General features: G+C 38.1%; 1 protein-coding gene across 1 annotated transcript; it reads right to left on the reverse strand.

The window, feature by feature from the left end:
• Window positions 1–3,512: 3,512 nt before the first annotated feature.
• Window positions 3,513–24,788, reverse strand: OPRK1 (opioid receptor kappa 1). Its single transcript, XM_085219936.1, has 3 exons — window positions 24,467–24,788; window positions 10,348–10,700; window positions 3,513–4,837 (listed from the first exon to the last, which is right to left on the reverse strand). Exons 1-3 carry the CDS (start codon window positions 24,724–24,726, stop codon window positions 4,305–4,307), a joined length of 1,146 nt encoding a protein of 381 aa, XP_085076062.1. The 5' UTR covers window positions 24,727–24,788; the 3' UTR covers window positions 3,513–4,304.
• Between the last annotated feature and the right edge of the window lie 1,922 nt (window positions 24,789–26,710).

Raw genomic sequence — 26,710 nt, forward strand, 5'->3', positions numbered from 1 at the left:
CATACTTTCTTCCAATTTCTAGACTGTCTCTCTCTTGGAAATTAGTTACATATTTTGTCTATCTTTCTGTGTCTTTTCACTTGATTATGAGTAAACCGTGACTGCCATTAAACAAAACAAAACAAAAAATCTTGTACCATAATAAAAAATGCATTACTGAGCTGTAGCTGAGGGAAAACCTTGTGACCAGCTTGGTTTTTAGAGGGTAAAGTCAAACACAGGCAATAGCTTTCATATTTAAACAGAGACATTTTCAATGCGTAGAAGATAAGAAAAGTGAAGGACATTTGACACACAAGGATTTTACTGGGATTTTTCCCAGCTTAAATAAATAATAGAAGAATAAATCCACTGTTTTCCTTGTGGTGCAACTCTAATACACCAACATCCATGGACTCAGTTAAGTCTCCAGGTTCAGAGACATTTGAGTAAGAATTCCAGTTGTTTTTAACACCTTTTCAATCTACATTAAAAGATAGACAAAATTAACCATAGGGCTCATCTAATGGCAAGTGCAAAGCAGTTAGCTAAATTTGCAGTGGAAAGAGACGTGAGACTGAAACAGCCCTCCATTCTCTAATTAATCCTGTACCTCTACAGAGCAGAAGTCTTGAGACTATGGAGACGATATTTAGTCTGCAGTAACTCAGCATTAATGCTCTTTTGCTGTGCTTTCTAAAGCACTGATAAAAGCACTGAACAATACTATTTCTCATGTAGAAGATTTTGGAATTGAATTAATCAGGGAGTAGAGAAGGTGATTTCCTAACACTCCCTCTAGACAATACGGAGATGACCCTACTAAAAGGTCAAATGACCTTGTACTATACATCTGCAACACCAAATTTTTGGAACCTGCCAAGGAAGAGAGTTGAGGCCAGCTGCAGTGGGAAAGTCTGATTGCCAGGCCATCTGCACACATCTATCCCATGTTGTCATTCTCCAGGAGCTGTGGGGCAGCACAGCCCATCACCACTGCCCTGTCCCTTGCCCAGCACAAGGGCTGGAAGTAGAAGACTACACAACAGTGAAGGCAAAATATTCATCCAGAATTGCACAGAAATTAAGGTATTTTACAAGGATTCAGTACAGGTTTCCAAAGTCAGCATGCATGTCCCTGTGAGAATAATTGTTTTTGTCAGTTGGTCATTCCAATCTGAGAACTTCTGAATGAAAAATGGGAATTTAATCATCTGGAAACAGGTCCAGTGAGCAAAACCATAATATTATTCTATTTATTATATCTTTAATCTCATAAATTGTATCTATTAAGAAAAAAAGAAAGGAAGAAACCTTGGGCAGCTTTCCCTCGCTGTTCAATGAACAGCACCTAATTTTACAATAAATCCTCCAAGACTCCCTTCAGCTACATCTGGACTAATCTGACTGTTAATCTTCCATGGAAAGAAATCTTTAGAACACAGATCACATAGCTGTTAAAGCCTTGTATATCCATAACACAGAAAAAAATGTTAGGATCTCATTCTTTCCTCCACTTATTATAAGGAAGATGCTCTTATTACTCAAAACTACTCATAAAAAAATCAACAATTAGAATGCTCCTTTCTTACAGGCTAAGAACACTGATTTTTCGTTGCAATTCAGATCAGGGTACATGATGTGCAGAGCAATAATTCTATTGTAATACAGATATACACATGCAGCACAATAACAAAATATGAAAAAAAAACAAGTGATTTGGAGTGCAAATAATTCATTAAGCCCTAGTTCTTTCACAGTACATTTACTGGTAATTTGATAAATACCTCTGACTGTCAATTTTTACTCCAAGCATTCCTTTTTTTGTGACTATTTAAAGGTCAGAACTTTACTTATTATTGTATACATATGTTGCAGAGAAATATACAAAAAAAAATAAGTTAAAAAAAAAATGGAGATAGAGTAGGAAGATAGAGTTATACAATCAGATTTGTGAGCATCATTCATTTCCTTGGGCAAATTAAGTATCCTGAGGTCAGCTATTCACTTATTATGCATACACTGTCAGGAAGTGCTAGACTTGTCGAAAAATAATTATCTTCACTATTTTTGTTAACAAAGATAATTGCATGAGTGCAGTTAGTTCCCAAGTACTAAACTCCAAAGCCAGAATTGCAAGCCTCTGCTTCCCAGGGCAGCAGCATGGGAGGGCTGTAGACACCAGTGACTGTTCAGCACTGGTCTGGCAATGTAGAAGCACTACACTTATCTGCTTGATAACAAAAATATTTTACATATGTGACTGAATTAATAGTAAAAGATAATGAAGTTATCCAGAGGATTAAATTTCCACTATACTGCCAGCTGCAAGAATAAATTTCATTATTTATACCTGTGTGCATAAAGGATTTTTTGTTGGTAGCTCCAGTAGGACCAAAGCAGTCTGTGTTTCTCAGAAAATTTGCTATGCAGTGAGGGCACCCACACCGAACATGATTTTACGTAAGGACTAAAGGTACCAGAAAGATATCTGGTGGCCAAGATGAAAAACTACAAGTTGAAGTTTAGGTTCGGTTTTGCCTCAGATTTACCTTCAGCAAGTTGATAATTAGTGTTGTTGTGCTTTAGCTTCTCCATCTTCATAGGAAAACAAATGCTTATACTGAATTCATAGGACTGCATCAAAGAAAATATGTAATTATCAAAAAAAAAAAAATAGGAACCATCAAAAGAAGCATGGTCTGCATCAAAAGAAGCATGGCCAACAGGGTGAGGGAGGTGTTCCTGCCCCTCTGCTTTGTGCTGGTGAGACCTCACCTGGAGTGCTGCATCCAGATATGGAGTCCTCAGTACAGGAGAGACATGGACCTGTTGGAGTGCATCCAGAGGAGGGCCACACAAATGATCCGAGGGATGGAACACTTCTCCTTTGAGGACAGTCTGAGAGAGCTAGGGCTGTTCAACCTGGAGAAGAAAAGGTTCTGGGGAGACCTGATACCGGCCTTTCAGTAGCTAAAGGGGAGCTATAAGAAGGAAGGGGAAAAACTCTTTAGCAGGGCCTGTTGTGATAGAACAAGACGAGGAGAAATGGTTTCAAACTAATGGAGGGGAGATTTAGATTGGCTATCTAAAAAGAAGTTTGTCACAGTAAGAGTAGTAAGGCACTGGAACAGGCTGCCCAGAGATGTGAATGTGCCCGTGTCTGGAGACACTCAAGGTCAGGCTGGGCAGGGCTCTGAGCAATCGGTTCTAGCTGTATATGTCTCCGTTCACTGCAGGGGAGTTGGACTAGATGACCTGTAAGGGATCTTTCAAACTCAAATGATTCTGTGACTCTATGAGAAACCAGACAATATATTTAGTCTTCATTTCCTTTGTATCAGTCCAGTTAATCCATTTGCTAATTCACTAGTTTCTATCAACAGCTGTTTGAATATCTATTTTGAGTCTGCTGACAAATTCTTCAGGAAAATGAAAACAACACTATTTTTACGTATGTTCCCCTTTAGTGAAAATGGAATTAAACTATTTATTCCCATATAAAGAATGTGGCACAGTTTTTTTCATCAGACTTATAACAAGTAATGAATGTGAAGTTTTCTTGATGAAAATACACTCTGAAAATGAATACTGTATTATCCATACTCGGAAGTATACAAACATCTTGAAAAACCACACAGAAAAATTACATACAGGTGATTAATCACATGCAAAAAATATACTAACAATTTTCCTTAAGTCCCAGTATTTTTAAACACTGCAATGCTTTACCATACACAGACGCAATAAAGTTGTTTTGATATGTAGGCAGTTCATGCTTAAGCTGTATTTTCACGGAACAGACAAATGTTACAAATACATTAGTTGAGGGGAATCTGGTAGCGTTCTACTGAAACATAAATAATACTCTTCGCTGTAAAAGAGTATGACAGATCATGTTATTGTATGTATCTGTATACTTCAGAAGCAATCAATATTTGAGCAAATCTTTTGAGCTTTTGGCAAAACTTAGTGTTATAACTTAATGTCAGTTAAGATAATCCTAGAGTGTAAAGAGAAAACCCAGAGCTTTCTTTATCTAGCACAACAATAAGCTTGTCCTCTTTCCCAAGAAATGTGTAGTAGAACCTTCTCAACCAACGTAATTATGGTGCCAAAATCTGATCACTAATCAGGTCCTCTACATTTGAACTTATTTTCAAAATGTCCTTGTATGTCAGTAATTGACTTGGTTGACTAGGACTTCTTAAATATTCCAGAAATGTCTGTCTGAGTCGAGTTCAAACTGCAGTGGTAATCTGTGTCAGTCCAAGATCATTGGACTCCTCTCTCTCTTGCGGATAAGACGACATTTCCACGACTAGTCATACAGGTTTGTTTGTCCCATCTGCTTCCCTCCTATAAGCTGGGTCTTGCACGGTGTTCCGAACTCTGCTGGTACTCTGCCTGTCCATCCTCATCTTAAAGGGGAAGCAGAAGTCTTTGAAACATCTCTTGAAGTTTTCATCCAAAAAGGCATAAAGGATAGGATTGAGGCTGCTGTTGGTGTACCCCAAAGCAATACAGAAATAATAGCTGGATACAGCAGCAGTACTGTGGGACACATCCCCCAGTGCTTCAACCAGCACAAAAATGTGAATAGGAGTCCAACAGATAATAAAAACTGCCACAACCACAAGAACCAACCTGGTGATGCGGCGCAGGTTTCGATCCTTTTCTCGAGACCCTGAGAGAAGTCGTACGCTTTTAAGGCGCAGGATCATCAGAGTATAGCAAACAATTATAATGAGTACTGGAATAACAAATGCAAAGACAAATACACAGATTTTCATGAAGATATCCCACCACACATAGTCTCTGTCTGGGAACTGCAAGGAGCATTCAGTGCTAGCAGTATCTAGGAAAGAAAGAAGCAAGAAAAAGAAAATTGCTTTATTATTAGATATTCTAAATAATATAATTATCATGGTGTAAGCTAGAGAAAGCAATTATCTTGTATTGTGATACTAATAAATGAAGTTATCATTAAATCACTCAATGAAAAGCTTTACAGTAGCACTGAAATTGGTTTTACACAGCTTTCTCTGGAAATTACTTACACAGAGATGGGTTTTTTAAAATGCGTAATATTGTATAAATGTAATTTCCCACAGGAGGATCTAAAACACAGGCAGAAAAATAAAAATTTATAAAATAGGCTGAACAATTTTTTTCAATTTGAATCTCACTGAGATTTAAAGCTAGGAAGAGTACCAGGTTTAATGGAGTGGAAAACTCATAATTATTATCAAACTATACAAGATTTTGTCTGTGTAAGGAGGCAGATTTTTCATATTATGAATGGTAGCAGTGCAATGAGCTTTTGATTGTAGGAAGATTTTGCCAATGTGTGATAATTGTGAGGTAATCTTTTCCCATGTGTCTTCTTCAGAGTAAATTGAATACATGGAAATTCTTGCACTCAGAAAAATTATTTCCTGGCAACAGATTCTTTTCAGTCACATAGAAGCAAACAAAATAAGCGTGTGTGCAGAGTCAAATGGAAGCTGCTCTTTTTGCAGATCACATCACTGAAAATTCAGACTGCGCAGCAACCGTAGGATCTGAACCACCAGCGCCATCCCACTTCCTTTTTCCTTGCCCATGCCAGGATTTAAAGTCACAAGCTGTCACATTATTTTATGTCCCAGAAATATTCCATCTGACAGGAGGCTGCTAAGGTGTGAAATATTTGAGGTTTCATTTGCTGACCTCATGGCTGCCTTCCAGCATATAAGCCACATAGTAAAACAAGAGGCAAGATAAATAGCAAAGCAAGACAAGGAGTAAATTTATAACTACTATCAGCAGTTAAACTTCACCGAAGACAAGTCAAGGTAACACAGGGATATTTCACTCTGAATTGTACCGTATGTTTTCTCCTCTCAAATTCTGCATTTTTCTTTGGTTTGCTTTTATTTTGTCTTTCCCCTAGGGAATTCATCATTCCTCTGCAAATTGGTATCTACTGGCTATGTTAAATCAGACCTAAAGGTGGAAAGCTTCAATACACTGTTGCATATCACTTTTTTATACGTCTCTGGAAGAACTAGTCAGAAAAAAAATCCATCAAACTGTATTTCCTCGCTATCAAAATGCTTCACAAACCAAGCTGATGTTGTTGCTGATACTGTTGTGAAGAAGGGCTGTGTGTGTGTGTGTGCTTGTGTGTGAAGTTATCCTTATAGTATTATACAGACATGTCCGTGGTTAGATACCAGAAAGTTATCACTGGATGAGTTAAATTCTAAAACAACAAATAAAATGTTGAAAATGCAGCTAAATATTTTGAAATTTTGTTTCAGGTAATATAATAACTAATGGATGATTCTGAAAGCTGAAAAGTGAAAAGACATCTTTCAAGACTGATGCAGAATGATAAACTGACAACACAATTATAATGTCATAGGCCTGCAACTTTCAATCAACTTCTCTAAATCCTCTGTGATTACATGTCGAAAAAGTAAGCTGCTCTTCTGAAATTTTATTCTAGAAACTTTAGTAATGATCTTCAAGGAAATTTCCACATTGATTACTACTGTTATTTGTAGTAGACCATGGCCTAGCAGCAGCAATCAAAACAGGGTGCATGTACAACAGCTAGACCAGTAAGCTGCAGCTAGATGTGCAGCTGAGATAAATGTGAGCTGTGATTGATCAGGGATGACTGCTCTACGTCACATCCATTCACTCACTGAAACTCTCTCCCTCTTCACATCTGTTGAGCTAATTTCAGGGATTTATCCAAATTATTAGGTTTGAAAAAGCTCCTGCTGATTAAAATGCTTATTCCAATCAAATCTTCCTTAGAAAGCCACAGGAATCCATGTGTTTTGCTGCCACTTCTGAGAGGGTAGGTGTTGCGTAACATCTGGAGTCATGCTAAAAGCCTGGAACCTTCAGATGCAGGTGGAAGAGCAAGTGCAGCCCATCCACCATTCCCCAGCAAAGGGCTCAGAATCCAGGCAGCCCTTCCAGTAATAGAAAAGGAAAGGTCAGAAATGACTTAGAAATGTTATTGTGCCAACATTATTCCATCCTAATCAAAACCATCTGGAAAAAAAAAAAGGTTTACAATGTTTCACATTTCATGAATTTGAACAGATCATTTTGACATTGCTTTTCATTTAAAAAAATCTTTTAATTTTACATTGAAAGATATTTAAACTGCACTTAATTACTGAGATTAAAATGTGTAATTAATTATATAACAAATATAAACAAATATTTTAATATTAAAATAAAATATAATAAAATACTAAATAAGTACAAATATATTAATATTAAATATAATATTATATTATAATAGTACTAAAAAGTACTAATATAATAATATTAGTGTGAATATATACAAAAATAAAAATAAAATATAGGCGTAAGTATACTCTGAGAAGGTTAAAAAAAAAAAAAGCATTAGTATACGTGATTCAGTTTTAATTCTGGAAGCTTTTCTAATAAGAATATTCACAGAATCACAGAGTCACAGAAACACCAAGGTTGGAAAAGATCTACAAGGTCATCTAGTCCAACCATCCACCTATCACCAATAGTTCTCACTAAATCATATCCCTCAACACAAAATCCAAATTCTCAAAAGAAATGCTTTATCTCCTTCACAGAAAAAAAAATCTGCAGGTCCATGACTATTAAATACAGTCATGCTTGCTACATTTCATATAATTTTGTAGATGACAATGGTATTTCAGGAACCCAAATTATTGAATATAAATGTAACGGCTGTTCTACATGTTGTAACAATTTACTTAAGTCTTATCCTAAATTCATAATGTCTTTCCCTATGACATGGATGCCATATGGAATCCATTTACTTTTTCATGATTTACATCAATGGCCAACAAATATCCCTGTCAGTGACACACAACATCACAATCATATTCAGGTATTTGGGGAAAGAATAAAATCCAGAGTTCTTTTGGGCTACTTTTTGCCTGAAGAAATTCAGAACTATGTAGAGTACAGTGTCACAAAATGAGCATTTAAGATTTTAGTGTCTTGTCCCACTCTGAACCCAGCTATTCCAATATATCAATATATTTAAAGAAAAGTACTTCACTTCAGATGATACTTTTGTATAAAGATATATTAAAATGTTTGATAAGCTACCACTTAAGATTCATCTCAATCCTTGTACAGGATATCTTTTTCTGTTAGATGTCTTAGTAACATCTCGCCTACAGGCGCCTACAGGCATTCGTACTTCTCTCTACTCAACTGAGTTATCAAATTGGAGTCTTTTCTTTTCTAAAGCAAATGCTTCTTCAGCAATAAAGACTCCATTAAGTCCAGAGAGGGAAAATTTATACAGATATAAGGAAAATGCATCTGGAAGGACACTCCAGGGAGAAATCCTGCATTGTGAGAGTAAAAAGGACTAATTGAGCATGGGTTTGTAGCTTTAAATATAATCAGTTTCTGTTTGATATTGAGTTGTTTAAATCCAAACCTGACAGAGGTCCTGTAGTATGTAAACAGTAACTATTGTCACCAATGTAAAATAAAATTTCTGCCTTAGCTCTAGCTGTCAGGAGGATCCTAGCATTTTCCCCTTCGCCACAGCACAATTCATGAATATACCAGAAGAGATAACTGGTAGTAAATACCTAAGAGGCACTGTAGATCAGACAAGCAGGGCTGAATAGTAGGGGCTGACAAACATTAACCAATGATTTCCAACCTCATTTGACCCAGTTGTATTTCTAATAGCTGTTTCAGGAGGAAAAAATATCTACCTGCCACGAGGTGTGAAAAAGGCATTTAATTGTTTCTGGCCTCAGGGCAGCCCCTTGATCTAAATGTGATGATTACAGTAAATGAAAAGAATATTCTGGTAGTTAAGCATGCTTCAAACAAAACACTTGGCCAATGTTTTATAACCTTCAGAATTTCTTAAGTAGACAGACAAAAATTCTTTTCACATGGAGATGTTCTGAAGTGTTTTTTTTTCCTGAGCTGCACATGGCTTTATAGAGCCTGTAAGAACTTGACAGGGAAGAAGAGTTACAGCACTGCAAACTGGGAGACTTGAACTCCCAAATGTCTGAAAGACGTTTCCAGAGACACTCTCCTCTCACATACCCGCTGTAAGACCAACAGAAAAAAAAAAAATGAATTTCTTCAATCAAATAAAACAGCCCTCGAGCAGCTGTTTTACTAATGAACACCACTGTTTTGTTTGCATTGATCTATGCCAAAGAGTTAAACACACTGCATTTATTTTCACTCCCAGATAAAACTGCCCTTATGCAAAGTTTACCAGTTCTCCTGGGAGGAGTGAAAACTTTCTACTGGAATAGGCAGCTAAATCAGCAGTTTGTTAATCATTTGTCAAAAGATAAGTAACATCCCAGACAACACTACTACCAAATAAATATGTATGCCTTGTATTTCATAGAGCCATCCATAACAGGATGTCCTCAACACCAGGACATACATTAGAGGTTTTGAACTTTTTGAAGACACAGTGTTGCACCCATATTCCTGCCATACCTCTCGGTATGAAGTATGTATCTCCCCTTTCCTTTTCAAGGATTTCAGAATAAGATTAACTCCCTAGCAGAACAGATTTAGTAAAGAGTCACTGGAGATGGGGGCTAAATCTGCAGTCCTTCACAGATTATAAATCAGTAGAGCCTACAGGCACTCCATGGACAGATTCATTGACTTTATGTTCTTGTAGTTGCTTCCCTGCCATGCTTTGTATTCCTGGTTCCTCTGCTGATGCTTCTCAGACCTTCCAAGTCTACATACATATCCTATTCCTTTTTAAATAAGAATTTCTGACACTGTCATTTTCTTAGCATTTAGCTTACTTTTTTTTTTTCCTCTAGCTACTGTCTTTCTTCCTTTTTTCACCAGATCTTTAAGTTCTGTGAAATGGTTGCTGACAAAAAGCTCCCAAGCTTTAATAGTAATGCTAATGAGAAGTAAACTAATTTCTGCTCTTGAAACTTCATCAGTACTCTCACAATGCCTACAGAAAGAACTCTCAGCCTACATTTCAAGTTTCATCTGGTCTTTGAATTTTCAGCCATGTTCAAATTCCTGACTACTTCCCCCTGCTGTCTGTTATTATTTTCTTATAGTCTCAGTCTAGCACAAATAGTGCTTCAAAGTGCATTTGGTTCTTTTAGTTGCAAGGATATCTGAGCTTAAATTCTTTATATGCCATATTTCAAAATGTCAGAAATTTAGGCACACTTTTTGAAACAAGGAATGTGGATGATCTTCCATGTGTGAAGTATGCATGAATTACCAAAGTCAAAATCAGTCTGTTTTAGTCAATATTCCAAGCAATGTTTTACATCATTCAAATAAAATAAAGTCCCTGTTTTGAGTGCTCATACTCACCTTCCCTGACTTTGGTACCTCCAAGAACTATGGCAGATATGCCAACAGATGAGGACAACAGCCAGATACAGATGTTGATTATCTTTGCCTTGAGAGGAGTACGGAAGTCCAGAGCCTTCACAGGGTGACATACAGCAATGTATCGATCAACACTCATCATGGTCAGTGTGAATATGCTGGTAAACATGTTATAATAGTCGATCGAAATAACTATTTTACACAGCACATCCCCAAATGGCCAAGAGTTCATCAGGTACTCTGTGCTTTGGAAAGGCATAGTTGTGGTAACTAGTGCATCTGCCATAGCCAGATTGAAAATGTAGATGTTGGTTGCTGTCTTCATCTTTGTATATCTGAAAGACAAAAAGGTAAGGCTTATATGACTGAGTACATTCAAATATGTAGCAGTTTTTCAGACAATCTGCAGTTATTATTTTTTTGCTATCATTCCTAATTTGTGACAGAAGTGCACATATTCAGGACCCATGAATTAACTGTAAACACCTTTCATTCAATCCCTCAACCTGCATGATCAGTTACAGCTATCCAGTACGGGTAAAACCAGATATGTAATCTAATTATCCAAACAATGATTTCCATGCTATCTTCTCAAATACATCTACAAGCAAATGTCATTGCTACATTTGCAAGTGACAAAATTGTTTTGTGTTTCCTTTTCTTACTGCTAACTGTCAGTATTTACAAATTTACTGAGTTTGTTTTGTTGTAGCAATACATATTTCATGGATGTAGGAATCTCTGTTAATAGTTACATTTGCTGGGCCAGATTGCCATCTTCTACAAGTTCTAGCAATTTCTCTTCTTTTCTCCCACATTTCCAATTTCTCCTCCTTTATCTCTAGCTTTTCCCTGTCTCCTCTTCCACAACTTCTAATATAAAATATGATGACTATTTAAACAGGATACCTCAATGGAAAAAAAGTATCATAGCAATGTCTTCTCTGCATCTTTTAGTTTCACCAAAACTAAGCATTTGTTTTTTCCATGTGGTGAGAAATATGATCTACATAGAGAAATATGATCTTAAACAGGACCATGCTTTGTTCTGTATAATGATAGTCTAACTCTGTGGGCACAGGCTCTATACTAGGGTGAAAAGGACTGCTGCCAACTCTTCTATGGACACAAAGCATCAATCATAGAATCACAGAATCACAAGGTTGGAAATGACCTGCAAGATCATCTAGTCCAACTGTCCTCCCATTACCATTTCTACCACAAGCACTAAAGCATATCTCGTAGCTCCTCATCCAGACATCTCTTGAACACTGCCAGGGACAGCGACTCTACCACTCCCCTGTGCAGGCCATTCCAGTGTTTGACCACTCTCTGAGAGAAAAGTTCTTCCTTATGTCTAACCTAAACCACGAAGGACAGCCTCTCTCATTTCCATTATTAACATAGGAATCCACTTAACTCTCCTCTCTGAAATGCTTTCCCCCTTTCACTGTGTAGTTACTTTTGCTCATTGCTATCAATTTATTACAAGATTCAATGACAGATTTTCCTTCTCAAAATTATTTCACCCTCATATTTTGAATGTGTGCCCAAACTAAAAGGTATACATTCAACACACACAGAAACACGTCCAGCTAGATCTTGTTATGCATCATCAATGAACATACAAAGGAAATATTAGATCTATTCTGTTCAGCTTCTGAATGTGTTGGTTAATGTCTCTATTTGCCTTTAAAACTGTGACATGTAAAATCAAAATTAATTTGAAAAAACTATATTTAGCAGAGCTTCAAAGTGCTGTCAAAATATGCCTAGTCAGTAAGTCAAATATTAATTAAAATATGGGCCAGTATGTAATTTAATGACCAACATGAAGTGTGAAAAATAGCATTCATTCTTCTACGCTACTCTTACTAGAATTCATTGAGAAAATAAAGCAGAATTGCTGGTTCAAAGCACAGAAACAAGAACTGAATGGGAAAAGAAGGTAAAAACTCTTCCGACTGAGATGCCAACAATCTATAGCAACTGCCTGACATGACTGCAAAGATTCTTGGTACTTGCTTCCTGGAAGAGTGCTCTACAGCCATGAGTGCTCTAGCCCTTACTCTAGTCTCCCTCTGCACTCATTTGAGATTCTCCAAGATCAAAGGCAGAATAAAGATGAGAAAGAACCCACCAGTCAGAGCTGGGCTTCTCTACAACCAACCTCCTTAACATGTCCTCCAGTAGAGGAGGTCATTTGTCTCGTAGGCCATATTACAGCCTATAAGACACTGTGGAAACAGAAATATGAGAATACAAGGTGAGGAGAAACAAATGCAAGACACATTAACAGACTAGGAATTTTCCCCCTGAGGAAAAAAGAAAAAACATTTCTGAACGTAGCTGAGTTATAAGACTGAAGAAAAAGTCATTAAACACTCAGATAGCAAAACTGTGCTAAAATGGACTGGTTTCTTTTAAATGGTGATTTTACTTCTGAAGACATCACTGAATACTGTAATTTGGAACTGCGGCCATACTGTGCCTATGGAAAGCATACCTTAAGGTACCACAAAAATAAGTCAATTAAGTGGAGAAAATTGTTACTGCGTTTAACATAGAGAGCTCAAAGCAGGTAGCTGATCAAAAAGAACACTGAGAAGTGGCTTGATTGGAGTGTCTGGAGCTCTTCACAAGGAGGAAATAGCAAGGACTGAAGAGTTCTTTTGGACTGGAAAGAAAAGTGTAACAAGAACAAATACATAAGAGTCACAGCCAGAGAAACTTGGCTTTCAATGACAGATACATCCCAAAAACTTATGTGATTATTATGGGGGATAAATTTCACAAAAAAAGGAGTAATTTTTCCTTCTTTTATGTCTTCAAATCAATGTCTGCAGTTTTTCAAGTATCTGTGCTTCAGTCAAAGAGAAGTTAGTAGGCTCAATATAGGAATATTTAAATGAAATGTAATAGCCTGTGGTAAGCAGAGGTAAAACTACTACTAGCTCTTCTGAATCACTACTTTTGCAGATCTTCAAAAATCCCCCCAAGCATTTGGATAGGAAAAGTTTGCTTTCACAAATGGAAGAAATTCTTTGATCTTTACCCTTTAAATAAAATCAGAAAATTTTAATGAGAAATATCTAAGAGGATTTCATTTGCGTTAAAAAATCAAATATCTGAAAGCCTTTAAACCTAAAATCTCCCGTTCCTTGCAAACTTTTTTTTTATGTATGTGTATGACATAGTTTAATTATGTGTCAATGTACATTTTATTTTCCCAGCACTCTTTACCCTCACCCTCACCCTTGCACTGGGAAAGATCCCTTGTAAAATAGAACTAATTTTTTAGGTAACTTCAAAATTCATAATTCGGAAGCTGGAACATGAATAGTGTTCTCTGTATATATGTTGTGTATGATTTTATAAACATAAAGTGAGCAATTTTAATTTTTTAGACTGTATTACATGCACATATAAGTAAAATAATACTCCTCACTGCACTGATCTAACAATAAGGATGTCTTATGTTATGTAGAGGTAGTAAGAAATTCAAAGTCATCCAAGCATCAGCATTTATACGACCTCCAATGTAAGCAAATGAAATCTACATGCACATACGTGCTTATATAAAACAGCGTGCCATTCCACTTATAAAATTCTGTGGAAGGCTTTGGTTCATTTCCTTGGCACATGCACATGATAGTGCTGGCTTCGATAGCCTTGCCTCCTGTGTGCCCAGTGCTTCCCCATAGCTCACTGTCCTGGCAGGCCCATGATCAGTAGGCCTTTCCCAATTCCTTCCCAGTTCAGGGAAACAGGCAGGTCCTGTTTGCACCTTTTGCTTTCATTCAGAACAGGCACTTGAAAGACTCTGACCCCTTCTCTATCAGACTTTGAACAAGAAGGGGGGAGACTAATAAATACAGCTCCAATTAATAATTTATTACATTTAGGCAATCAATTCTTCCAGGTACAGCCAAGCAATGATGGGTACCTAACTCAAGTTCACTGGTTAACCTCTGTAATGCTAAGTACAAACACATTTTACTGATGCCATCCTAAATCATTTTACGTCACAATACAATGGAAAGCTTGAAGCATTGGCCTTTACTTCAGTAAGATATTGGCCTTTTAAGCTGTAGGCAATATGAATTAAATCACACATTAATTTAGGAGTTCATAAATTCAGAAAATCCTTTGAGAGTCTGAACTCAATCATCCAAATTCTTTTTGAATTTTTGGAATTAAACATCCAAAAAATATTAAATGCTTAGATGTCTCTGAAGATATGTGTTTGCTGGCTTAATCAAAAGTCCAGTTAAAGTAATAGAGCAAGAACTGTGGCTGTCAGACACTTTGAAGTGGACCCTGATAGAGTCTTGAGTCTAATTTTAGATGAGAAAATTGTCTGCTTTTCTACAACACTTTTCTATTGCATTAAAATATAGGAGGCAATATTTTGTATGGTTTGAGCGTTCCCCCTATGCCCAAATCTGCACTTGAAGAAGATGAAAACAGTGATGAAGTAAGGGAGTAAGGGAATCATATTTAAAAAATAAATAAAATTATTGATTCAAATAGTTGAATGTTATTTAAGGGAAAAATACTACAACCCACTTAAATTACTCTAGCAGAGTAAACAAGAGTGATACAACATGAGAATGGAAGGTCTCACAGCTAAATCAGGTGTTAGCATCTTATTTCAAGAAGCAGACAATCCTTCACTGACTTAAGCGAGTTGGTAGATTTTGAGAGTACTGATTAAGCTATCAGGAGGACTCAATCCTTTACATGCTTTAAATAATCAGATAATACGTGAAAACCCTGCAGAAAACAGTCAAGATGAAAAAGAAAACTCTGCTTTAGATGTAATTTTTCGGATGTATATATGACAATGTTTTTTAAGAAGTAACATTAAAATGATATCTACTTACATATCACAAGAAAATTTCTCTTAATTATCACAACTTAGCCTAAGCTAAGTTTCCACTTTTTCAAAAGTGGAAACTATGAGGCTGACTTTAGACTAACCTCGAGAAAATTTCCCTCATCTCTCACTTCAGCCATCACTGCTGAACTTTTCCTCTTGGAGCAGAATTTACTTTGCGCATCTTTTTAAAACACTAAACAGGAAAAAGAAATTGCACCTCCAATCCAAGCTTATCAATAAAATTGTGGTTATGGAAGGAGGAAGCATGCTAGCAAGAAGTTGGTATGCTTTCAGAAAAAAATAAAAATGCATTAGAAAAACCTACTAGAAAAGCCCCTTAAAGCCATTATTTCAACTAGAAGGGAGGAGTGTACATGCTAACATACAGCATAACATTAATAAAATTAATACAAGCTGAAAAGGAGACTCTGGTAGAAGACGTGTCATATAGCTGTAATAGGCTCAAATTTTCCCTGTGGTATGAAATGAGGGGTGGGGAGGGGAGCAAGTCTAACAGGTATACTACAACAACACGCTGCAATACCAGAATGAAAATACAAAAGCATGAAAAATAGAAGATATAACAAACATATTTTTGGCAGATACCTGAGTCAGTGAATGTAAATGAAATGCTAAGCATGTCTAAAAGCAAATTGCAAAAACACCTATCACCAGAATGCAGGCACTGTTCCACTAGGTTCCTCTGAGTGATGTATATGGAGATCAAGCAGCTGAAAAGCTTATTCATTAAAGCTCTAAATTTCAAGGCTGTATTCAGGGCATGCTCAATATCATATTGCATCAGAACAACGGGGAGAGGGGAAGAGGGGGGGGAGAGAAGAAAAAAAGGAAGAGGATATATTCCAAACATATTAATTCAAAAGGATGACTCAGCCATCTTTTGGATCTTCAAACTCAATGTAAGAGATTTATGATAATATGAAGGTAAGATTGAAATCATTTGAAGAACACAACAATCAGTAAGCCGTAGCTTCATGTTATTATTACTTTTTGAATGACAGTCAGATGTTAGCTGTGGAGAGGGTGTCAAAAAAACATTTTAATTAAAGGTGAAAGTTATTATCACACATACTTAAATGTTGCCTGTCTTTAACATCAAAATCATAAAAAGCCTACAAAAAAGTTGTATATATTGCCTTCAAAATCACATCCTAAAGTGGAATTCTGTTTATTAATAAACACCTGCAGGTGTTTATTTTTGGGCAACTTAAAGAGGCAAAACATGATCATGGCTTTCATACTCCCATCAGGGAGCATAATCTATTTAAATTTCAGAAGAGGCCATTAAAATCCTTACGATTTACTACTATCATTATTCCCCTGACCTAGCCATAGGCTGAGCCAGAACAAGATCTTCTAGATTTAGATGTGGATGATTTCCTTCTTTAGTCTAACAACCAACTTCTGAATTAGGGACAGGAAAAGTGAAGTTTACATATGTCGGGGTAAAAATGAAGAAAAATTCTCACTACTACATAAGAATGAATATTTTTTTCTTCTTCTGTGATAAGGACTTTTAATATTTTTGTGTGAGTTCAAGAGCATCTTTTCTGAGAAATATATTTAGTGTTAGAAACATAAATACTCCAAAATTTGTTCTTCCAGTGTTTCCAGCTCTGATGGTGTCCACTTTTCCCTTTGCTCTTAAAGTCTTTAAAGGATATGCTTCTCATGGAGGGCATTGTGAGTCCCAAAAGCAGAGAAAAATGCTCCTTCTATGTGGAAGAGGGAGATTATTGGAACAGGCTGTCCAGGGATACTGATCGGAGTCACCATCCCTTGAAGTGTTCTAGAAACATGTGGATGTGGCACTGAGTTTAGTGGGCATGGTTGTGATGGATTAGTGGTTGGACTTGGTGATCATTTCCACATTCCTTAATTATTTTGTTGTTCTATGATTTTATTAAATGAATTTTCGTGCTGTAAGTCTGAGGTTGGCTGGCGAAGAGAACAAATCTCATTACTCAGGAGGAAAAGGATAGCAGGGATAGCAGATTTTTCAGGGTCTTGCTTTCCTGCTACATAAACAGCTATGCATGCAGACGCTGGCTGGAAGCAGTCAGATATTGTTGAACATTTTCTCTTAAGTAGATGTTTCTGCAGGTAAGAAATAAAGAAAGAATTCAGAAACCCCTCACATAAGGGTCCATGGAATTAATACTGTGCATACCAGCTGAGGATTGTTTAGTCTGGAGAAGAGGAGGCTCAGGGGAGACCTCATTGCATACTACAACTTCCTGAAGGGAGGTTGTGATGAGGAGGGGTTTGGCTTCTCCCAGGCAACAAACAGCACCCAAGGAAATGGCCACAAGTTGTACCAGAGGAGATTTAGGTTAGACACGAGGAAGAACTTTTTGTCTCAGAGGGTGGTCAGGCACTGGAATGGCCTGCTCAGGGAGATGGTGGAGTTGCTGTCCCTGGAAGTGTTCAAGAGGTGTCTGGATGAGGAGCTACGAGATATGGCTTAGTGCTTGTGGTAGCAGTGGTAATGGGAGGATGGTTGGACTAGATGGTCTTGCAGGTCATTTCCAACCTTGTAATTCTATGATTTTATGAGCACATATATTTTCCATAGGAGATGAGGCAAATGAAATGCAGGAAATATTAAGAAAGTCAACTGAAAATCACGGTTGATAGCTCCCATGTTGAAAATATTTTTCTTTTCCAGTGCAACTTTACAAACCAATAATTCAGAAAGCCATATCTAAGATTAAGATGCAACTCTGTCCAACAGCCAGTAGCATGGTAAAAAAAAATTCTGCATGTGAACAGTAACTTAACGTATTGAATAGCTTAATTGAACTAATTCTAACATGCAGGTTCTCATCTACCATTTCTCAAAGAGAACTTTCTTAATTGCCCTATGTTAAACACTGTGGATAGTTCTACTGACAATGCAGTGGGAAATGCACTTGTCTATGCAGCCAACCAGTAAATATGAAATCCCCTGTCCTCCAGGTGCAGGGTAGCTAGGTTTGGGAACTCTAGATGTTTGCTCACAGTGCGCTTCAGAGTAACACTAACCTCTGCAGAAAAGAGCAGCCAGGCAGAGTGCTGTATGCTGCACTAGTGGTTTGACAGATGCAGAAAACAGGAAGGTTCTCCATGCACTCTTGACATGTATTAACGGAAACTCATGCATTGAAGAAAAATATGTTGGGCTTTAATATTCACGTAGAGAAAAAAGAGCTTTCATTTTAAACAATGTCTTGAAAATTGAAAATAGCAAATTTCCTAGAATTAATTTTCACTTCTCCAGGGATTAGAAGCTGTGTCTAATGAGATCTGAACCCTCTGGCTTCAGGATAATTAAATATTTCAAAGATGATACACAGACTAGCATGCAAACTTCCTAATAGGATCATAAAAATGCTTTGCACCTTCATATATTCCTTATTTATATCTATTTTATAGTTTGCAGAATGCCAGCACTGGTCAGACACTCCTCTTTCCATGTCCTCTCTCCATCTGTACACACTCCTTCCCCAAAGTTAATTCAGTTTGTGCACTCATGCCAACCAGTAGACAAGATGACATTCATACTAGTATTTCCTAATGGCTTTCAGGCTCCACAAAAGAGTATAGCAATGATCAAAGCATAAAGTCTGCCTTCAAGAGTAGAGCACAGGGTCTGCATTTTGAGACTTATCTGGTTCTTGCAGATGGAAGGACCAAAAGATAAACATGAGGTAATCTTCCTAGAAGTAGATTTTATCAAAGTCTTCCTGGATGCTTTTCCTTTGGAAAGCAACATATAACTGAAATTAAATTTCTCCTTGGCAACTCACCTGTGTCAGAGAATTTCAGACAGAGGTCAACTAATCACATTTTGAATAGATAGTAAGTAGCCAGTAAAGATTATCCCTCCCTACCCTTAGCACATCCCAGGACAAAGCCACTAGGTTAAAGATTTCCCACCACAACACCCTTCCAGCAAATTCCAAATCTTCTTTGGGGAAAAGCAAAATGAAAGATCCCCAGTCTTCCCTTTCTCTGCCTCCTCACCAAGGATTAAGCCACAGCCTGTCCCCACTGTCTCCCTGCTGCTCCACTTGTTTGCCAGGGACATGCTGTGTCCTGCATTCCCCCTGCTGAGGACTGATGATCTGTCTCAAACTTGTTGTCTCGCCAGCAGCCAAACTGGAAAGTGCTTGTATGTTTTCACTTTCTGTCAGCTCAAAAGGACTCCCCATAATTTTTCTTGCTCTAATCATTAATTCCAGTTACGCCTTTCTCTGAAATAAATGACTACCTGGCTGCTAGCCCAGTGGAAATGTCTGGAAAGATAACAAATATCTTTCCACAAGCCAAACAGATTACACACTATAAGCAATACCCTCCTTCTAATATTCTCTCTAATAAATATTCCTTCCAACCCCTTTCTGTGTTCTCTCTAGTGTCTCAGTATCAGCTCTTCTTATCATAGCATCTTTTTGGTAACTCATGTTGAGTTTCTTGTCTCTTATAAATCCCAGGTCTCGCTTACTTATTGTTTAGTAGGGTATTAAATAAATTAAAAACATTCAGATTTCAAGTAAGTTATGTTTTTCAAGGTACCAATATTTTCATTTATAAACCCTTTCTCTTTCTACTGCACTGGTCTTTGTGCCATCTGTAAAAGCTGGCAGTAGTGATTAGTAATCAAAGTCTTTACGAAAATGGTGCCATGCTAGGCCAGATCCTGAAGAATCCACCAAAAGAACCTTCACTCTTTGAGGTGAGGCCAGATGTTCCCTCAGGTTCCATGATGAACTGCTATCAATCCATTTGATACTTCTGTGCTAATAGTAAGATGTTGCCTGTTCATCAAATAGATTAAAAGACATAAACTTTATAAAGTATGCTGCAGCTAGGTCTTTACTCTTAGCAGCTAATTCCATAATTTCATTAAAGAATGAAATCATGCTGGCTACAATTAATGGAGAACAGGCAATTCAGTTAGGTCGACTCTTCCGCAGCTTCATTTTTCATTTCAGAATATTACTTCAAAATGTAATTTAATAAAATTAGGACAATAATTTAAAGTACTATCTTTGTGTTGCCAAAATCTAATATTAATTTAAACTTGTACACTGAATCTATTTCATTTTATATATATACGTATTTTAATACTTTTATTATTGTTTAGAATGAATTATGGAGAAGATTTAGAAACAATCTGGAAAGAAGTTGAATTTAGCTGACATTTCTTCATAAACTCTTTCTTTTGCATAAGATGCCACTCAGTTCTACGGATATCACAACAGAAATGTATTACTAATTATACTTTTTCCTTAAATGTTAGACTAAGCAGAAGAATACAAGCTTTCTATATTCCCCTAGGAATGAATATAGATAACAGTGACACAGACTTCTGTTAAAAGTGTTTTTGCATGCAGAAAATTATTCAGTTCACTGGAAGCGTCAATGGTAATTTAAAAAGAAATAACAGGATTGGCAATTTAAGAATTAGATGATGGCAACTGTTCCCAGTAAATGACTTCAGGAACAATGGAGGTAAGGCACATGCAAAAAGTGATTCAGAAGTGGGCAAGAGACAGCCACATGGCTCCCACAGAGTTTTTACCAGAGTATGTTTATGGTTTTTGTAAAAGCAAATCCATTGTTAAAGCTGTAACTCAGCTTTCATTCAGAGGACTTTTCTTCCCCTCCAGCTGTCACAAGAAAGCACCATGTTATTTTAAGATAGAACTAAATTTTAGAGAAATAAAGTCAGGAGGAGAGGGAGAAAGAGAAGAAAGGAAAAGGACTATCATGTTTCCAAGGACAAGCAATTTTATTTAATCTATTACTTCCAGAGATTAAAAGCTCTGAGGGCTTGAGATAGACTTTGACCATGTCAAAATGCACAAAGCTGTATAACTTCACTCAGATGAGGTCAGATAATTTTATCTGGTTTCTAAAAACCCATTTATTGCCTCCTCTTCTCCTCCGTACTGTGCTTCCCACATAGCATTTGCACTTTCCACCACTGCAGCAGGCAATAAAACTTCCTGTTCCTCTCTTACTGTCTTCCAATGAAAAGAAGCAGCTTCAGCTGAGCATTGCATCCCTTGTGCCCTGCTGACTGTTGGTCTGACAGCAGACCCTTGGTACTTATACATGGACCATGCAGCTGATCTGAACACTGGGAGAGCTCCTGCAAACCATCGACAGCACTAATATCAACTGCAAGGAGAGAGCCAAGGTGCAGATTTCACTCCTCCTTCAACACATTAAAAGTAAACTTTTCTGATGTGTCTAAATTGTCTGGAGCACTTACAATAGAACTGGTCTTGTTCTGTTAGGATTTTGAGTGACTGGATTTGGGTTTATAAATCTAACTGATTTTTTTTGTTTAAAGACAGAAAATATCAATACTTGCACTTTACAAGAGGAAACTGAGCCACTGAGCCACAAAGTGACCTTGATCACTTTGATAGGTAAGAACAATGCTTTGTATCCCTGCAGTAAAACCAAGGGAAGAATGAATCCAGGTTTCCTGAGTCATGGTTTAACAGGTCCTACTGGCACCACAGTACTAATGTACTACTCCCACTGTGCCTTCAACACAGATCTCAATAAGAGCTGGAATGACTGGCCACCAAAATGAGGTGACAAATACATGATACCTGAGGAGCAGTGAAAAATCTCTCTGTTACCCTATTTCAGCTCTAATGCTTTCCTATCACAGGGATTTCTTAACACATTAAAGAGATTTCAGAACAATGCTATTTCCAATTTTCTCCAATGCATATTCTCTCTCTACATCATTCAAGTGTTGTAACAATGTACCTATCTCTGTCTCAACTTATCCCTTTCTTTTTAGCTCTGCCTCCCACATTCTGTATGGCTTTCTCTTTTTATCAATATTTTTTTTCTATTTTCTTCCTGCTTCCATTTCTGCACTCACTGAAAACACACCCATTTGTATCAGGAAGGCTGCAGCATCACCATGAGGGTTGTCTCCTCATCACTGAGAATACAAAAATCTCATTCCTCCCTCATCCCTGAAGATATATGAACACCAACTCTCCAATCTGGGAAAGAGCAGAGGTCTGAGACATAGCCCATCCCTCCAATAAATGAGCTGTTATAGTCACAGAGGAAGGAAGCATACTTCAGCTATTTGAAAGAATTCTTTTCATCTTTAGTAAGCCATGTAATTACACAGTTTGCTTCCTTACCACAACTGAAAATTCATGTGACAGTAGCAGGTGTTGGTCAAAAGGAGCAAAGGCACTAGGAGCCAGGACTGTGCTGTCTGCCAGTCCTGTAGGTGTCAGGAGGAGAGATTTGGGCTTTGGAGACATGAGAAACAGTAAAGAGAAAACTCCTGGAAGACCAGTGTTCCTAGTGGTAAAGACAAGCCATCACTCCATCTTAAAATTTGTGTTAGCTGAAGGAAAAGCAATTTGGTATGGTTAGGGGACACGATTCCACCCTGCCTGCTTTGTCTTTCCAGACCTTGTCTTTCCACATAAAGCATCATTGCAATCTGCATTTTTCAGTGAGTCATGAAAACCCATCTTGAGACACTCTTGAAGAGAGAGAATGAGTGGGAAAGAGAAAGGGAAATGAAAGATTAGGACAAAAATGAAAATACACTCTTGCATGAACATTTGGAATCTTTAAATGTTCCATACTGAATACAGTTAAATTTGTAATGTAATTACAGTGTATTTAAGACTAAAGTAAGATCTGGGAGAGAGGGAGCTAAAGCTTGCTAGACCCTCACAAAAATTACCTTAGGAGGATAGTAGAAGAAGATAGGAAAGGAAATACATACAAATAAACATAATCCATCCATGCTGACTTTCAGGGTTCTGGATAAGTTTGAATTTTCTTCCATGGCAAATCAGCACTGAACTGTTAAATGATTGATGGCTTAGAAAAGCTCTGCCTATGGCACTGTGCATGTTAACTATGGAGTCTCTCTTCTTGAAAAAATTAAATTAAACATTTATTCTGAATGAAGGGTAAAATATCTTGATGAGATATAAAAACTGCAGCATCACAAAGATGGAGCAAACCCACTACCCTGCATTGATCACAGGAATCTTTATTTATTATGACTTTTAAATGAGATTTCACTTTCATTTTTCAAAGATATTCACCTGGTTTTAAGACATCTTTCATAAAGTACATCATCAATAATTTCACTGATTCCAATTAACTCCTCCCATACCAAGACTGACAGAGCCATTTCATCATTCTGCAATTTCTTGACATTTATCATGCACACTTGATGAACAAGATCAACTTGCAATCCCACCTTTTTTCTTCCTATGTTCAAGGTGATTTCATTTATTGATCAAATACTCCATACACCCACCAAAAAAAAAAACCACCAAAATCCAGAGTTTTTTGCAAGATTCATATAGAATATGAAGGAAGAGACTGAAAAGTTTCATGATTTCAATTTCTTTGGTTGGTCATTATAACCCTGCTGAGCTGCACTGTTCAGAAATTATTACAAATTACAAATGGGAAGAACAAAAAGACAAAGCATAGTGCAGGTAAAAATATACAATTGTACACCAATACTGATGCATTTCACTAAGTATTTCATTATGAAAAACTATTTGACACAGATACACAGTTTTCTCCTGTTTCCTGAAAAACAATAGGAAAAGTAGACCCCTCTCTGCATCTGCTTTGTTTTCTTCAAGGCAATGCCAACAACTGGAGTTAAACACCACTAAGCAGAGAAACAGCATCCCTTAGCTTACATTAAACGGATATGATTCTTACTGTTTCCTTTTCTCCTACCTCATTAAGAGAGCAACCAGGTGACGAGGCAGCAAAATATCAGTGTCCACACAGCTGGATACATAAGCCACGTCTAGAGGATTCCTCTCAGGCAGAGAAAAAATAAAATCACAAAAAGAAGGTACCCTGCAAAAGTTTCTTTCTCCCACTTTCTCTCACTCAAGGGCAGCCTCTCATCCCTAGAGGGCACCCGATGAACACAGCTCAGGGGCACCAAGCAGCTTTTCCACAGGCTACAGGATTCATCACCTTTATCCAGCTTCTCCCTTCTCTCTGTAACTGCACTTCCATGCAGATTCTGTGACTGAAAAGATCTGGGATCATTCTGGTTACTTTTTTTTTGTTCAATTCCTGGTATATGCAGACCCAGACAGTTTCCATAAACTCCCCCTGAGCTGCCAAATTTCAGGACAGCCATTTGCACTTCTTTCAAGCAAAGCCCCTTACCTTATGATGACAAACATCACCAGAGAGTTTCCCACCAAGCCAACAACGAAGACCACTGAGTAGACAGCGGTGATGATGATGGGAATGGAGGGGGAGATGCTGGTGTGGTTGTGCTGGGTCTCCCCAAAGGTCCCAGTGGCATTGCTGTCATAGTCCACCCAGGCCAGGGGCCAGCTGCTGCTGGTGCTGGGAGGGCGACAGGGCCCTGGTATGCAGGTGGAGTCCAGCTCCTCCCGGAAAATCTGTACAGGGGCATCCATAGAAGCCACAGTCCCCACAGACAGGCGAGAGACTGACAAAGAGAGTGCAGGCTGCAGGAGGAAGGATGCTAGAAAAGGGAAAAAGAGGGAATGAGACAGAGGTGCTATCACAGCCACTGGATATTAAGAGCTGTAAAATTTGTACCTATTAAGGGGAACACTGCTGTGGCAAGAACTGTAGTTTGCCAAGCAGGTATTTAAATAAATCACATTCAAAATATATAAACATAAGTTTTACATCTCAGTATGTAATAAGTGTTTCTCCTCCAGGTACACGAGGAAAGTTTCCCTCCACATTCAGAAATTACAGAGAAACAAATAAGATGAGAAGAAGTTCAGATCCACCCCCACTCTTTAACACTCTCTCTCCCATCCTCCATCTTTTAAGTCAAACAGCATCCTAGTGACAGGGGCTCCTTGCTCTCTAAACTCTACTATAAACAAGGAGAAAAATCTACCACCTCTCTGTATACTTGCTTTGGCATAAGCCCAGCCTTATCTTTTTCTAGATCCCATACTTGCTTCTAATTAATAGACAAATTAATGATACAATATACCTCTCGATCCAGGAGAAGGAGCACAGTCCTCAGACAGATATTTGCAGGAAAAAAAAAAGCATCCACTTGGCTCCTGGGAGTATCACAGATCTTCTAGGACTTTTGAACCCGAGGCACCTGAGCCCTCAGAGATGCATGCTAGCAGCAGAGCTGACTCCTGGGCACGAGCTATGTTATAGTAGCAGCAGCTGCTGCTGTTCCAGCTCCTACCACTTTACCTTTTCCCTCCCAGGCTCTCTCTGCTTCCCTCTCCCCGTCAGGGCTCCAGCAGCATGCTGCTCTGATGCATGCGTTCTCCTCTGCCTCTGTCCCTGCAGCTCAGAAGCTCACATGACTTCTGCCTCTGCGCTCAGAGGCAGACAAAATAAAAGAAATAACTTCTGCTGTGAGTGGGTGCTTGGTTTTATACACTTTTTCAAATCAACTTTTCTCATTGCCCTCACACTTCCAGGCCTTAAGAAATGATCCCCTTTGCCTTCCTGAGTTCTGCATGCATTTACAGGTAGATGCTGAATAAAACAGAATTTTTCAGTTTAGATTTCTTGCCTGACCTATTAGACTTTTCCTGCCTCAGCTTCACAACTGTGGATCCCAAATGCTTCTCTCTGGGTGGCTGTGCCTCTCTTCCTTTATGCCTGTAACTTGGGGGAATGCCAGAAGCTGGATCCCACAGCAAGAGAGGCAGGAACATCTTGGAGCAGCCTGATAGCTGTCTTTTGTTCATTCAAACTGTCCCACACTGTGAGAAGCCAAGTACATCGTGCTGTGGTCAGGGATGGAAAGGAGGAGTGTGCAGAAATCAAACTCCTCAGGCTTAATCCCTTAAACACTCCATCCTGCAGGGCTGAAAACACACTAATCTTTGTTTGAAATCCCAAATCCCAACCAGAGTTCCCTGAGTAAGTAGCCTTTCCGTTGGAAGGAGCAGAGAATAGGCCAGGCAGGCTGTGCCTCAAAGCTCCCAGCAGCACAGCAGGTCTCTGCAGGCACCTGCAGGGTGTCATGCTCCTCTGGACATTTTGTAAAGCTCAGATGGGCAGGAAAGGGGTTGTGAGTTTCCTTCATCCTTATGAAAACTTTACTCCATGTTCTTCTCGTAGGCTGAGGTTCCCATTTTTAAAACATTTTTTTCTTTCCAAATCTATAATCAAGATGAGAAATGACATCAGCCATAGAGCTGAAAGTCGAGAAGGAGTTTTAAAAAGTGCAGAATCCCCTTTCTCAGAGGTCGAGGCTCATACAAGCATAGTGATGGCCATGACCGTGCTCACCGGTTCCTTGAAAATATCAGCATCTGCTCACTGTCACCTACTTGGAGCTGCCTGGAAATTTCACCCTTGATGAAAACATCAAAAGTGCAAGGCAACAAACACATGACAGTAAATCCCCTCAACCAAATACATTTTAAAGGTGGAAAACTGGCTTGG

The sequence above is a fragment of the Meleagris gallopavo genome, chromosome 3, assembly GCF_905368555.1.
Source record: "Meleagris gallopavo chromosome 3, MGAL_WU_HG_1.1, whole genome shotgun sequence".
NCBI classification, from domain to species: Eukaryota; Metazoa; Chordata; class Aves; order Galliformes; family Phasianidae; genus Meleagris; species Meleagris gallopavo.